This window comes from Coccinella septempunctata, chromosome 5 (genome assembly GCF_907165205.1).
Source record: "Coccinella septempunctata chromosome 5, icCocSept1.1, whole genome shotgun sequence".
Taxonomy (NCBI): domain Eukaryota; kingdom Metazoa; phylum Arthropoda; class Insecta; order Coleoptera; family Coccinellidae; genus Coccinella; species Coccinella septempunctata.
The window spans coordinates 2,728,508-2,745,787 of record NC_058193.1 but is presented as its reverse complement, the minus strand read 5'-3'; the positions used below and the strand labels follow the sequence as shown (position 1 = coordinate 2,745,787).

The following is a 17,280-nucleotide window of genomic DNA, read 5'->3' as shown; positions in this document are numbered from 1 at the left end:
TCCGACTCTATACGAAATTCCTAAAATCCTATATCCGATCTATACCACAAATAAAAACAATGTTATGCCCTGAACTGACTTTAACCACGGTACTAATTATCTTACACTATTCCCCGAATAGCTTGTACCCGTCTCCCTTTTTGAGACCTAACTCCGAAAAATACTTCTAAATTTCTCGAACTGCCGAATCTACTCTCGGACTTCCAAATCTACCCTATTAGAATCCCGGATTCTACTTCCGTCTTCCCAACGTATATTTTCTTCGACCAACTTCCCACTGACTCCTTTCCTTTTTTTGGTTCCTTTTTATCATTCCCCTTCTTAGACCAAAAACCCAAATTTCCTCTCCACCTCTCGTGGGTGTTTCCCCGATTATTCCACGACGCGCTAACATTGCATTTTTCTGAACTAATTGAATTAGCCGGTTAAAACTCAAGAGCCTGCTAATTCCTACAACGCCGAATCAATTATCTTCGAATATTGAATTGATATATAAGCTCTTATGGGCGAGTTATTATCTAAACTAAACCGTTTTCCTTTCAACTTAAAATTGGCCTCATGACCGACATGAAACTCTACTTCTTCGACACTTATCTTCCGAGTGGAAAATTATCATTCATACGCTTGTCATCAAAACCTTTATTTTCAATTATCTTGGACGTTGAGAGCCCGAGAAAGAATTTCCTAGCCCAATATTCTATAAGCATATATATCTCGTCAATATTCCTATTTATTACAGGGATACCCAAGATATGGAAGTAGCATTTTTATTGATTTTCTGTAAAATTGCATCAGTGAAAGCTTCATCCCTACTGAAGTGGTTGTTGTAAATTCTGTGATGCCTTCTAACGACAAATTCTTTCAAACCCAGAGTTTGCATCCACAACTGATTCCTGCGAAAGGAAATATACATTTTCTCAAATGATCTTGGGTTTAAATAAACAATTTTTCTTACCTTACCAGAGTGTTTCTCTTTCGGTGACCTATTTCTTGCTCACCATTTTCCTATAGCACAGAAATGTTCTGGATCACTGGCGTTCGTGATTCCTTATTGGCAAGTTTATTGGCCTCTTCAGGAAATCAGACTAGAAAGAACTTATTATTCTTGCCTAATTTTGATCGATGAAATGGGACCTTAGTAGTCTAATAGCAGCTTGACTATCAGAATGTATCGCTTTGTCGAATGTCCGATAGTTTTTTCCAGGTTTATATGTACACATCGTTCAATTGAGACACATATACTCCAGCAAAAGCTCCTACCTTGGTATCTGGACCATATGCATACCATTTGATCGTATTTTATTCGAAAGTGTGGCTAGTGGATTTTCTTTTCTAGTCTTCCTTTGTACTAAGCATCGTATTTAAGTTCTTTGCAATGCTTCCTTTCCCTTTTCCTTACTCTCTAGTGAAAAGACATAAATCGGCTACACTTATTTGACAATATGGTCTCAATCAGAGAAAAAGCCAATAAATTAGAAATCATTGAATGTTTATTGTGAAGATTTGCCAGGATGAAGACTAGGTCAACAACTCTGAATTCTGAAAAGGGAATGTAAAATTTCTTAACTTTAAGCGAAATAAGACTGCAGTTGTACTGAGTGGTATCAGCAAAGTTAGATCTCCTGACGAATTTGCCGAGCACTTACTCTGCCAGTGTAAAGCATTTTCACATAAAAAACACTCAATTATAGTTCCCGTACAGTTATCATCCGAAAGATATTAGAAACTAAATTGCATTATAGTCATTTAAAACTGCACGTTGCTCATTACCATATTATCAATGAATATGACCGGCCAACTTAACCGAACTAGTTTTTTAGTTTTTTTTAACGGGAGAACAATTATAAACACGACGTATATTATATATTCTGAATCAGAAAATAATTTGGGACTAGTATACAGGCTGGACTTTTTAAAACGAAACAGACGAGACAACCACCTCAATTGTTGAAGAAAGTAATTAACCATAATAATTATTTCGTTGTCTAATGTTGACAATTAATGGTTACCATCGTAAAGCTGCATTCACAATCAATTCGCGGGCCGAAGTGCACTTCGGCACGAAATTTACCATTCGCAATAATCTTGGAACCATATACTCAAATGAATCAAAAATGTAACTGATCAAAACATAAGCATCAGCATCATCTATAGCCGGCACGAAATTCCTTGACGAAGTGATAGTTTGCGACTTGCAAGAAATTTGGTCTTGAATTTCATTGTGAATGGTAACGGAGAACGCCATCTGCTAAGCTTCCGTGCCGAAGTGCACTTCGGCCCGTGAATTGATTGTGAATGTAGCTTAACCACAGAATGAATTAGTCAAATAATTGATGATTTCACATAGCATGGTTAGAGGAATGACTGGTACTGTACGAAATTCAAAATTGAATATCTCGAAAACAAATGCATTAAATGAGGAAAAAATAAATACGCTGAATTCATGATAAAAAGACCTTTCAAATGAGGTATCACTCACCCTATCCATAGACAATCTATCTTTCCTATTCAAAATTTAGGGGTTGGTGTTTTAACACTAAGGGTTGAAGCGGTATAGTTGTGAATTTGACCTTAAAGGTTGTCCCCCTCGAAACAAAAATCGACGTGTCCGAGCATTTTTTCGAAATAAAGTTATTCCGCCCGTTATTTCGTCTGTTTCGTTTTAAAAAGCCCACCCAGTATGTAAAAGTATCATAGGGTTTATGTTCAAAAAAATTAAAGATACCACTATATCACTATAGAACTGAAAAAATTTTTTTACTACGCCACTGCGTCCTACATGAAGAAGTGCCTGTAGAACATAACATTTATTTTTCGATATCACTGTAATTTTACGAAATAGAGGAACCAATTCAAAGAGCTGAAAAATAACTTTTCACTTATAACTTGAAAACAAAAGAAGATAGAGGGATGCGGATTTGGCCATTATCCATCTTTTGAAAATCAAGGTCGGAAACGTGGCATCCATTTCTTCTCTAGCTCCTACGGTTACAGACCCGCCATTCGAAATCCCATCGAATTTTGCCACCCTGTACACTCATAGGACACTAAAGCCGAATTTAATTTTGAGTGATTTAAATAATTTTTATTTTTCTAAGATTATGCCTAGGAATTCAGTAGTAGTGCTAACGACCTCAATAATCACCAATGGGAAGTTTGAAAGGTTTGAAGGCCTCGAACAAGAAAACCACTTGTGTACTAAGCCGACGTTTCGTTTAATATATAAACTTCTTCAGGGCACTAAAAGAGAACAGTGTGGACAAAACGGAATCATCAAACAAAATACATAATTACAAAGAAGTAATTTTCTTTTGTAGATATAAAAATATATGTTACAATTTTTCTTCACGAAAAACAAACAAAAAATCACAACAAACAAACAATAGTCAGAAGGAAGGTACCTACAATCAATATCTCTACTTAATGGAAGTGAATGACAAAATGATTCATCAAAAAGTGTTGTGAGAAACATAAATTATAATCCTCCAAAAAATTTTTGGTTGTTAAAAATCATGACAAATTACGATGTAGTGGAAAAATTGAAAATTTACTCAAGGTTCTGTGCAGTTTTCATTGTCAAAAGGTACATATTCAGACAAAAACACTGCATTGAAATCGAGAACATATTTCCTAGGTAAGAGACAGGCATCAACTAATGAGTTAATACAAATATGCAATTTGAATGGAAATCGTATGTTACATCTTTGATATCAAATAATAATAAGTGGTGTTCAACTTTTCAATATCAGTTCTCTTGTTAACTGCATTAACATCTTTTTTATTTCAATCATCTCTTGTAAAAGCCTTTTTTCAAGATTAGCTGTTTTCCTAGGATTTCAGTTTTCTCAAAATCGAATGCGTGCAAAGTACTCCTACTGTGTTCAGCATTCTCCTATTTTTCTGTTAATTTTTTCTCTAATCGACCTACTTTGATTATTATCCCTATAATCTTCTATATATACTTCCTCTCCGTTTCTAAAATTATCTTCCCTTTCTTCGTTATAATGGTTCTTTTCTCTAGCCTGTTCTGATTCTATCCTTCTATCCGAATTATCGGATAGAATTTATCAAATTATCAAATTTCTGCCAAACATCAACTTAGCGGGGGTGATTCCGGTGGTACTATGACATCTGTTTAGATAATCAAGCAAAATTCTACGCAGAGGAGTTTCTGTGTCTGCAAGCAAGTTGTTATGAAGTTTTTTTTAAGGCTAATTGTATCGATTTTACACTATTTTCGGTTGCGCGATTTGAACTAGGCTGATATGGAGGAGTGGTTATCTGCTAGATCCCCCATTTTTAATTTGAAAAGGTTTAAGTTATTCCGATATATAACCTAACGCATTATCTGAAACTAAGACTCTAGGGCAGTCTAGGGAGTCCTAATCTTGCGGATGTGTTGATGTGAAACATCTTATCGGTTGAACTCGATATTTGGGAAGATCACCCATAGGGGGTTCTAGGAATTGGTCCAGCTTTGAAACGGTAGCACACTACACATCGGAATATTCGTTTTCTCAATAAGCGTCGAAGGTTAGGTATTCAATACGTACCCATCTAAGCTTGAAAGAGCTGCAAATTTTGCATTCTCCATGAGGGACTGTATGTTGACCTTTTAGGCAATAACGTATTGGTTTGCTGGACCGAATCACAAAGCGGTCTTGGCTGGCCGTGAAGGTGACCAGTTGCACAGCAATAACAGAACTCGCCTAATATGCAATATACGTAATTATTATGAGCTATACTTGTACACACACGGAAGGTTTTATAGTTGATTTTGAAAATGTTTTAACAATTTCCACGCATCAGTGAACTGATTTCCAGATATATTACCCATTTTTCTAAAAAAAAGTAGGCGTTTCAAAGCTCTGCAGTACATGGGCAAAAATCGCCTGTGCTACTACCTTTTTTGAGAGATTTTATGAGAATTTTTGTTCAACCCTGAGTTGTATTCATCAGTGGATTTCCTAGGTACTGAATACCATGATATTACAGTCAACTAGAGTTAAAAAAAAATTTGCAGGGAGCCGGTGAAAGGAAAATCAGGACTTTGTTATATAAAATGAAATTATGAGAATTAATTCAGATGCATACCACCCGCCGATATCAGTATCAACAAGTGTTACGATCTGAATTGAACTAGCCAATTTTTCATCGTCAGGACAACTAAATGAAGAACGTTCCACCGAAGAACAGCAGATGCTGAGCATGGTTTCAGTCACATTTGACCTCGTAGTTCAATTTAGATCGTAACACTTGTTTACATCGACAGGTGCTATGCATCTGAATTAATTCTCATTATTTTATTCATTGCGTCCCTGTTAAGTCATGATCATTGCTTCATTCTTTTACCGCTGGCATAATTTCTGCAATGAACTGAACGTGCTCCCACCTTCTCAATTCTTACACGCATGTTGCCTGCAATAAGCAGACCGGCGTACTGAATTAGAGGAAATATGGGGCATATGCCACTGTCTTCGACTGGGTTTCGATATAGGGGGGACTGAGCGAATCTCGTTTCATACTGGATGGCGCTCGAGTACTACTCGATAATACTCAGAAGCGACTATCAGTATTTAATTAGGGTCCATCAATTCCAAGTGTGGTATGCATCTGAATTAAGTCGTATTATTGTATTCATTGCCTGCCTGTTAAGGCGTGATCATTCCTTCATTGAATCAAATCTGAATGAAAAACCATTATACCCACCTATCATAATTTTGGAAAATAAGAAAGAAGGCTGTTATTTAATATTCCATGCCTACCATGCAACATCTTTCTTCTATCGTGTAATCTGATATAATATCTCGTTTCAGATTTCTTAGAAATTCGTGTTGCTGTAGTTGGAAATGTGGATGCTGGAAAGTCCACACTTCTTGGGGTATTGACCCATGGTGAGCTAGACAATGGGAGAGGGACTGCTCGGCAAAAACTATTTCGTCACAAACATGAAATGGAAACTGGAAGAACAAGTTCTGTTGGGAATGACATTCTAGGCTTTGACAAAGAAGGTAATTCTATTATAATTGAACAAAGGACATAAAAAAAACTTTTGGTCATTACTTGATAAACGAATGTTTGAATTTATAGGTAATGTTGTAAATAAACCGGAACACGGAACTCTAGATTGGGTCAAAATATGTGAAAAGAGTTGCAAAATAATTACTTTCATCGATTTAGCAGGACATGAAAAATACCTTAAAACAACAGTTTTCGGTATGACCGGACATGCACCCGATTTTGGAATGTTAATGGTGAGTAAAATATTTTTCTATGGTCATGATACAAAATTGTACTCAAATGAGTGTGAAGCTGCATTCACAATCAATTCGCGGGCCGAAGTACACATCGGCACGAAAGTTGTCACGAAATTCACCATTCGCAATAATCTTGGAACAAAATACTCAAATAAATCAAAAATGTAACTGATCAAAACAAAAGCCTCAGCATCATCCATAGCCGGCACGAAATTCTTTGCCGAAATGATAGTTTGTAGCTTGCAAGAAATTTGGTCAATTTCCAATTCCGTGCCAGTCTAGGCGCAGCTTTTTTTTTCTGGTTTCAGAAGATTACTGATAATTTCTACAGTTTTCATAGAAATAAAATATACGAAACTGACAACTGACCCACCCAAAGATGCTACTGTGATAGCGAAATACGTGTCTTGGTTAAATACATAACTCGTGTTAGTGAAAATCATGTACTCAGTTTTTAATTTAATTGTGAATTTTCACCAAGTATCTGCAACATCAATTCAATAGAAGGTACAAGTCTTGGTCATAAGTGTGGAATAAAATTGATATTTCTCCAACCAGTAACTTGAAATGAAAACTCTGAAACCCATCAATTGATTTTTCAATTACCCTGCACCAAAATAAGAAACTAAAATATCACTATCTATCTATCTACCCTACAAGTTAAGCCACAGTCATGCATTAACTGGGTCCTGGGTATAAAATTAGACGTCCATTAACTTTAAACGACGCTTAGTTAAGTACTCCTTCTAAGGGGTATTGGGGCAAACACGTTAATGGAGTTCCGATTAAACTTATTTTTTGATAATCAAATTGAATATTTTTCTACAACCCCTTAGCGTCAACCCTAACTTACAATAGTTTTTATTTTTATTCAGTTTTCTTATCAGGAACTCGAAAAATCTTTTTTTGAAAAGAGCAAAATATGCATGTACTGAAAATAAAATAAAGACTATGGTAAGTTAAGTTCTTCAGTGAGTTGTTGAGTAAGGTTGGTGCTAAGGGGTTGGAGAAGAATATTCAATTTTATTGCCGAACAATAACTAGAATCGAAACTCAGTTAACGTGATTCAGCTTCTTGGTTTTGAGTTATTGTTTGAGAGACTTTTGTGCTTAATATGAAAATCACAAAATTAAATAACACAAAGATTATGGTGTGATTCCATTTTCCGTGAGCTTGGAGTTGGCTAGGGTGGCCGCTAAGGGGTTGAAGAAAAACACTCAATTTTATTGACAGAAAATGCCTTAAAAATATTCGATTGAGTTCTCTAGAACCAGATTTATTCGGACATCTTGAAAATTTGTCTGAATGGCCTAAGCAGCCGTAGGTGATAGCCTAAAGAACAAATAAATTATTTATTCAAGTCTTTCCTATGGTGTACAATGAATTTCGATTATGATGATAGATTTCATGTTATGCTATATTTCAGTGGAAAATTTGTGTAATGTTACAAAATATTAAATTCACAACGGAACATAGTTGGACCTAACGCTGTAGTAACTTTCTTGTTGCAAATTGCTTGCAGAATTATTATGTGAAAGTCGACCACAGATAACTTGCACACCCATGATATCTATGGAAGCAGCACATTCAAAACAAACTGGGATGTTACTATAATTTATTAGTTATTAAATTTATTAGAATAACTATTTTAACTATGTATATATTTTTTATTCAGATTGGTGCAAATGCTGGTATTATAGGCATGACAAAGGAGCACCTGGGTCTTGCTCTGGCTCTTTCAGTACCAGTTTTTGTAGTGGTTACGAAAATTGATATGTGCCCGCCTAATATATTACAAGAAAATTTGAGGACTCTGGTGAAGATACTTAAGTCCCCTGGTTGTAGAAAAGTACCTGTGATGGTAAAATCTTTAGATGACGTTGTTTTGAGTGCCACTAATTTCGTGTCTGAAAGGTTGGTATCGATTTACCATTTTATATTCAGCGTTCAGTGAAAAATGCTGATAATTAATAAAAAAAAAACTAATGAAAATAATCGCCACGAGGGATTATTATTAATATTCGGCCCTATTCTGTACCAGGCAAATGGTGCAATGTCTGTTACATTTCTATTTGACTCGTATCATCTCTATTCGGATCTGAAGTAACAGATTGAGGCCGATTGAATATACATCTATGATGATGAGTTTTTGCTGAGTTACTAAGATAGCTGTCAGAAGTTTTCTAATTTTGTTTTCGATTTTTTTATTAATTTTTCAATGTATACTAACCGTACATCTATGGGAGATAATTTCCCAACATTAGGGTCCTGTAGCGTTCCTCGAACACCTGAAGAACGATTGAATCATCACTTGGAAGACTGGATGTATTCTAAAAGAACCCCCCGGTCAGAAAGTGGAATTATTAGAGTTATTTCGTTGAATATTGAAGGAATCTTCAAAGACAAAAGCGATCATTATTAATACCTAAGGAAAGGATCAAACTTATGGGCAGATAACAAACATGTGCACGCCATCTACCAATTAGATTAATTGTTTTTTAGGTGTTAGTTCTTAGTTACTCTGCATAATAAACTCACCATGAACTTATAAAACTGTAAGCACAGACAGATATGGATGGAGTTGTAACCGTTTGAAAGGACATCATCAGAACAGAAAACAGTTTCATAATATAATATAAACTGCTGGAGGTATTGAATTCAATTGTGTTTTCTCTTCAGAAAAACTGAATTTCCTCTTGAAATATGTAGAGCTTCTGAGGTTGAAAAAAATGAGGTTTCAAAAAAAAGTGATGTGCTCACAGTAACAAAAATACTTTTTGAAATTGAATTCATGGCTCTGATCTCCTTCAATACTGTTACGAAACTGGGGTTCGTTTTCAGTTGAAATGTTAATTAACAATTCCAAACGATCCTTTATTTATACAAAACACTACAATACTAACCGCGGGTTTCATAAAGGTTGATCGGGTAATCAACGTTTGATTGACGAATAGACGTCAATTTGTTTTTAATCGATATTTCAGTCATGATCATTCAGAATATCATTCGTGCATCAAATTACGTTGTTCATAGGTGCATTCAGTTATTCTCAATTGCTACTTCTTCAATAAATCCAGAAATGAAAAGGTTTCAGTGATTTCGTTTTAGAAATCGATTGACTGTCAATTCGTTGATCGGACAATCAAAGTTTTATGAAACCCGCTGTAATTCGTCTTTTTTCCTATGTCACACTTTTTTTAGAACTGTCTCCTTGACAGTCATGGCAACTTATATTCAATTCGTAACACTGCCCTCCCTATAAATTTGATCGTCCCGATCAAAAACCATGGTTTCACCATGATACGGCTTCAGTCTTTCCAAATGAACAACCTTCATCTTGGTCCCAGGACTACGTTGCACTCTGTAAACCACGTCGTTGATTCTCTTCTTAATTTTGTACGGTCCTTCCCAAAACGGTGTCAGCTTTGGAGACACACCTATCTTTCTACGTGGGTTATACAACCAAACCTGGTTTCCTTCTTTGAATCCTCCTGATTTTTCCTTATGAATTTCTTTCAAAACTTCACCCATCTTCTTCCGGGGCGAAACCAAATTGAGGACCTCCCATCAGCTGATTCCCATACCCGTTTGAGTAATCCATTTTCCACAACCAGGGAATCCCCTTGTGCCCACGTTGCCTCGAGGATAGGATCTCTATGCGAAATATTCCTCCAGGAGGGTTTGTCAGATCCGTTCTCTTTCCAATGTATAGTGTCCTTGCTTTGATCGGTTTCTTGATCCTGTCTCATGTTTTCGGTAGTCCAGTTATCTTCAGGTATCACTGTCGTTCGTCTTACATCGGCAACTCCCTCATAACATTCAATACGCTGGCAATGTTTACAGGCTTCTGAACATGATCTTGTCAAAATGAATTCTTCACCTCCAAATTTCATTGTTCTCTGTTCACCATTGAAAGAAAATCCATAATCACTTATCAAATCCATCCCAAGAATGAATTCGTCTTCTATATCTTCTACAAAGGCTATCTTCCAAGTGTTAATGTGATATCAGCCTCACCTCGAATCGGTGCATTCTCTCCGGTGACTGTTCGTAGAACGAAATTGGATGTGAGTGGTCTTACTCTGCTTGGTTCAAGGATACCGCTACGGAACAGGGATACTGATGCACCAGTGTCTATAGTGCATATTGCGTCTTTTTGGTTGACCTTTCTTCTGATGGTCAGACTCTCGGTAGTTCTTCTAATCCTATTGACTTGGATATCAAAAACATCCGTGTACGTCATGAACGTAGAAATACATCGAAATGTAACCTGCTTACACCTGGCTGCGAGGTAGTTGTGGCCGAGTGTGCAACGGCAGCTATGGATTTTAGTATTCTTTACATGCATTGCTATGATGTGGATGATATTTCATTTCAAAACGGAGTGAACGAAATTTCTCTTGGAATATTGATTAACATTAATTTAATTAAAATTACTTGCGGCCACTTTTGACAGGCTGCGTATTCTCCTATCCATAAATGTATGTAAAAATGTGTGTTTGTCTCTGTACGTAATGAACGTAGTAATTCTGCAGCGGGATCTCGTACTATTAGAACTGTCTCCTTGACAGTCATGGCAACTTATATTCAATTCTTAACAATACAAAGTATGGCCAACACTTGGATTAGTAACTACTTAGCATTATTTCTGCATGCTTATCACCAAGTTATTGGGAAAATCTCGCTCAATTTGTTGTGGCAAAAGATCTCCTATCTCGAATTGTTTCCGGCTGTGGTCTGTGATTGCTATTTTTAATTGGTTCCAAGCGTGCTTAATTGGATTAAGGTAAGACGATTCTGAAGGTAATGCTAGATGTGGCATACCCTAGATTTCTGTAGCTGAAATCAGCTAGTGGGATCTATGTGGAGGTTTATTATCATCTAGAAAAACGAAATTTTAACTAATAGCTCGATTGATAACTTTATCTACTTATGAGAGTTCATTATTCTTGGCAGTACTAATAAATCAGTTCTGTCATCGAAACAAACTCCACCCCAAACCGTAATTGAGCCTCGTCTAATGAACGCCATTCCTCTCATACCCTCTCCATTGAACACTTTAATCTTTGACGCTTGCGTGCGCGAGTGATCGGAACTTCTCTACAAGCGTCTCGATGTTCATGGGTACTTCTTCTGGCAATACTTTGAGGAATTGTGGCATCCCAAATACGTTGACCTGCCATCCTAATAGTACGGATAGGGTGTCTTTTCATCGAAAGCGTCAAAAAAAGGTCTCCTACTAGAGTTGTGAGTCATGTTCTGTCATTTCAGGGTCTTCGACAAATAATTCCAGTGACAAAGTACCGTGAGTGTGAACGGGATATCATATTCTGGCTAATATTTATCGAATTGGCCACTCGCACTTGTGTTACATCGGAAAAAACTTGTCTTGGCATAATGAAAATTTAATTTTTAATTACGTAAAACCGTATTTCACAATAAACCTATCTATCCATCGTTTCACTTACTGACGATTGGTAACCATTCTAAAATATATCTACAGATAGGTCACAGAAACGAAATCACATGCATTCTCTATCTTCAGTAACTGAAACAATGGATAGATAAGTTTATTGAAAACAGGGGTTGGATCAAAGCTCCACTTTAGATGTGGGGGGTTAGGGCTATTTTGGGACTAATTGCACCGTACTACTGAGGGTTTAATACTCAATGACCGTACTATAATAACCCAGGAGCCATCTGGCTAGTACCGTTATCTAACTCAAACTCCTCCTAATGGCCTCAGAACAAAGATGACTACATGTATCCAATAGCTCCATTACTCAATCATGCTAATAATAATAATAATGCTTTATTTCCCATATTATCAAGAATACAATATTCATGATATTACTAGAACTCTACAAAATCAAGATTTCTCTTCTAAATAACATCTGGGAAAAAACTTTAATAACAATATTAATAAATATGATTTAAACAATGCGTCCTCATTTGGCTGTCAACATGTATGCGATAAGCAACAGCTTTCTAAGCAGAAACTGTGCCCGGCAATCGAAAAACGCAGTGAAATCATAGAAATATTATATAATATAATAGGAAGGATAAATTCAGATGCATACCACCCGACGATATGAATATCAACAAGTGTTACGATCTGAATTGAACTAGCCAATTTGCCATCGTCAAGGCCCCAAATGGAGTACGCTCCTTCGAAGAAAAGCAGATGCTGACCATGGTTTCGGCCTCATCAGAGCAACATAGCATTTTTCCACGGTGGAGAACGTTTGGAATTGATGGAACTTTATTATATATTATTTCATGTTCTACTGTAGAACATGCCAATATTGAATAAAGTTCCATCAATTCCAAACCTTCTCCACCGTGGAAAAATGCTATGTTGCTCTGATGAGGCCAAATGAGGCCGAAACGATGGTCAGCATATCCAGCACATAGTTCGCGGGTACGGAATATAAAAATAGATATGATGCTGTTGCCAAGATTCTTCATCAAGAATTGGCACTAAAACACTAACTTCTAGGTTCGAAAAAGGTTCTTTATTACAATAACCATCCGGATGCTGTATTGGAAAATGAACATCACAAGCTCTACTGGGATCGCACGGTTCTCACAGACCGGAAAATAACCCACATTAGACCAGATCTCATATTGCTCAATAAGGATGAGGACAGAGCACTATTCATCGACGTGGCAATTCCGAATAATAACAATCTTTTAGAAAGGCACACTGGGATAAGTGAATTTTCCTCAGGAGAGGAGTTTGAAAGCCGCAAGGCTAAAGTCATAATAATGTCTTTATTTTCCCAATTTAAACCTCAAGGGAAGTTCACCAAGTAGGTGCTCTACCACTTAACCCTTGTTATGTGACACAATTTAGAATAAGCACTAAAGGGAGAGAGAAAAAAAAAGTTAAACAACAATACAATTCCAATGAGCAGAATTTACAAAAAAAAAAATAAACATAAAAAAGGTGTATCTGAAACAACGAAAAAAAAACTGACTCTCGAAAACAGAGATATTATGCATACAGAGCCTGAAGGAGATGAGCCCTGATTTCTCTCTTGAATCTTACGAGCGTAAACGTTTTGAACTCATTTGGCACTGCGTTATAAAATTTTACTACATTGTACCTGAAACTCCTCTGGAAGATGGCCGTTCTGTGCTGGGGACAAGAGAGCAGATTCCTATGCCTTACATTCAAATTATGAATATCAGTTCTATACCTCAGTTTGTTGAAAAGATATGGCGGACATCACCAAATTAATGTTTTTATAACTAATCAAACTTAAGCAATTTTTATGCTGTCCCACTTCATTTGCTGCTCAGTTCATGTCGTGAATTTTGGATAACGTATGTTTTATTTACAGATTATGTCCAATTTTTCAAGTTTCCAATGTTAGTGGTGAAAATCTTCAGTTACTCAAGACTTTTTTGAATCTCCTTACAACCAAAATGGAATACAAGGAGAATGAGCCCGCCGAGTTTCAAATTGATGACACTTATTCTGTGCCTGTAAGAGTCGTCTTGTTACAAAAATTCATAATTCAATATAAAAATTAATATTTCAGGGTGTGGGAACAGTGATCTCTGGAACAACATTAAAAGGTGTTATAAGACTAAACGATACTTTAATGCTTGGCCCAGATCTTTTAGGACATTTTCAACCAATTTCTATAAAAAGCATTCATAGAAAGAGAATGGTAGTTAAGGAAGTAAGAGCTGGTCAAACTGCAAGTTTTGCCCTGAAGAAAGTATGTGATGGGGTTTTAATGCTTCTTATTTCATTAAAATTTTGTCTCTTATAGATCAAAAGATCCCAAATAAGGAAAGGAATGGTAATGGTTTCTCCTGCCTTGAATCCGCAGGCTTGCTGGGAGTTTGAGGGAGAAATTTTAATATTACATCATCCAACTACGATAAGTTCCAGATATCAAGCTATGGGTAAGTTTTCCAATATGGTCAAAATGAAATGTGCATTTGCAATTGTTGCAATGCAATATCCATTCGGAAAGATAAAGATAAATTGAATGAAAGAATCAGTTTTGCAATGAGTAAACACTTTACTCATTGCAAAACTATTGCCCGTTTTCACCAACGATTCCTATATTTTAAGGAATACCTAAGCCCAGTTAAGTGACTCCTAGCTACAATTTCGTTTTCACCAACGTTCAGGGAACTCTTAAATGCACACACTAAATTATAAATGCCCGAAAGTCGATCCCCTACCGAATCCCTAATAAAGTGACAGCGGATTTTGGCAAATCTACGATACGCAAAAAATTTTTTTTTTAGAAATGGATAAATGTTATTAGTGAATTTGTGGAAACTATCGCTACTTCGAAAACCCCAATTATCAAATTTCGAGGCGTTGATTTGGGATTTGTGTATTCATTTGGAGACACGGTTGTTTGGGAAGTTAGATTGAACTAAAAGCCGCTTCACAGTGATAACTTCTAAACATCAATTTCTAGCAAATGAACAATAATATTGAGAGCTTTCGAGAGTAGAAATCGTTCTTATACCAGAAAGATGAGCTTGTTCTCAGTAATGAATATATGAATAGAAGCAGTTGTGTTGAAATTGTGTGAAAAATGTGCAATGGAAGTTTATGAAAAAATGCAGTCATGTTGGAATTTGGTGATTCTTTATATCTCGAGGAGGATGTTCGGTGACACGATATAGAATGATTTGTTTGACTATAAACGCATAGGGAATATACCATCTGCTTTTATACTTCTGCCTTTACGAGTATTAATAAAAAAAAAACTAGTAGAGTACTAGTTAATTCAAATGAATATTTCTTCCTATAGAAAGTCAGTTGAGTGAATTATTATCAATAGGATATTGAATATTTGTATTTTGTATTTGTATTTTTATAAAATACTCCTACAACACCTTCCTTTTTGAATTATCATAGTGAATCAATGAATATATGGCATTGAAATATTTTAACAGAATATAAACGAAAGTTTGGAAGACATCAAAAATCGTGCGATTCGGTGAACCATTACGTCTGTCGGAGCTCATTTAGGGATCGTTGGTGAAAACGGGCATAAATCTTATAGATAGAGGGCCCAAGTCGTTTTTCCTCGAAAAAATCCAGAACACGCATTCGACTTTGACATATTAAATTTCCTAGAGGGGTTAGAGAAATATACCGAAATAACAAGAAAACAGTGTGAAATTTTGGTCAACTCTAATGACAAGTATACAACTATACTATGGCTGTTATTGTTATTGTTTTCATGACTTCAAAAGCGAATCCTTTTCTGAGTATTCACTTTGGATGCGTGTTTTGTTATTCAGTATTGTTAAATATAAATAAATAATATTTATTATATTGATTATTACAGTTTAATTTCTCAGAGTTTACTAGTGGAAATTTGGGAGAGAATTTGAAGATTTTATAGAATTCTTAGTACTAAGAATTATGAGCATAAAAATGGATTATGTTAACTATCAGAGCAGAACGTTCGAGAGGATATACTTTATACTTTATTCAATACAGGAATACAAACAGGATAAATCCCATAAACAGTATTCACATTAAAGTATTAATCTAGCCTATATTTACACATGTCAGAAAAAAACAAGAAAATCATACAATTTCGAATATATCTTCAATGTATTATTCAGATTTTAAGAAATATCAAGTGAGAACTGCAATACGTATTGTCGAAGCTACAATATGAATATTACCCCAATTTATTGTACGTCAGAAGTTCAGGACATCCTCAGCAAACCCTTTTGAACTGGAAAATAAATTGACTGACAAAATTGAAAGATGGGGCTGCACTCAATAAAATAAAGTGCAGATCTCGAAATCCCATACGTGATAGATGTCATCAAATCGGCATCCACAAAATACCGGGAACGATTGCAGGGACACCCAAACAACGTCATCCAGAACCTATATACTGAAGGACCCAACAACGGGAGACTCAAAAAAAATATGGCCTAAAGACCTCCCACAGCACCACTGAGTTAGTGTACATCAAGTAGAAATGTCGCTGAACATTTCACATTCATGTTCTTACTTACATCAAATTTACTCGATACCAATATGAGTAGATTGTAAATTTTCAATTTATTTATTTATTTATTTATTACTTCGGGACACAAACAGTACGAACCCAAAGCAGTGTATTGATGTACACAGAAGTTTAAGAAAATAAAAATTTCACATGAATATAAACCAAAATAAACAAAAAACACAGCTTTGGAAAAAACAGAAGAGAGAAAAATTCAATATGATATACAATAAAGTTTATCTGCGTGACATCAATTAACCGGCAGTGGGATTCTGTGACATGTAGAATTCCACATGTCGCGCTCTATGGTCGATTTCTACGTTTTGAAGCGATATTCGCCTGCTTAGGCATTCTGTGGACGTATCGCTTACTGTTCGGGTAATTTCGGCTTTTTTACTATCTGAACTAAAAACATAAGTTGAATTCTAGTGAATTTTGTGTTGTATTATTGTCAGATTGATATTTGGCGGACAATATTTCAATTTGACACGGTTCAGGTGCAGTTGTTATTATTAATCATAATGTTTCCTATTATCCCAGTCAATGTACGAATATCTGAGAACGAATAAAGATCGGAAGATTCAAAGTTCTTAAATATGACAAGACATTCAATGCGTCAAGCCAGTGATTACTTTCCCATCAAGATAAAAAAATTTATTCAACTCTTTAGATTGAATGAAGCTAATATGGTTCAATATGTATTGGTGAACGGAATTTCATCCCGTATGGAAAACTACAGAAAACCAGTTGCCATTCATGCCACAATGAAATTTTTAATGTACTTAAATTTTTGGAATTGGAAGCTGGAAGTTAACAAAGTGTTGGAAAAAAATTTGATATTTCAATACCTCAGTTTAGTGCTTCGAGAGCAGTAAAAGAAGTTACCATGAAAATGTTACAAGTGATCGAAGTAATTTGATTCAAACTTGCTCTACTCAATACCTTTTGTATCATTGATAAATAATATAAAATATAAGAACTACCTGAAAGTGAATTTTTATTTCTAGAATTC

General features: G+C 35.7%; 1 protein-coding gene across 1 annotated transcript in view; it reads left to right on the top strand.

Annotated features, from left to right (window-relative positions):
• LOC123312747 (GTP-binding protein 1) overlaps positions 1-17,280 on the top strand; it is a 42,284-nt gene that overhangs the window by 10,630 nt on the left and 14,374 nt on the right. The window contains exons 4-9 of the mRNA XM_044897215.1: positions 5,817-6,011; positions 6,091-6,254; positions 7,934-8,172; positions 13,605-13,749; positions 13,806-13,988; positions 14,043-14,178. Coding sequence (XP_044753150.1) covers positions 5,817-6,011; positions 6,091-6,254; positions 7,934-8,172; positions 13,605-13,749; positions 13,806-13,988; positions 14,043-14,178 — 1,062 coding nt within the window. The remainder of the gene's footprint in view (positions 1-5,816; positions 6,012-6,090; positions 6,255-7,933; positions 8,173-13,604; positions 13,750-13,805; positions 13,989-14,042; positions 14,179-17,280) is intronic.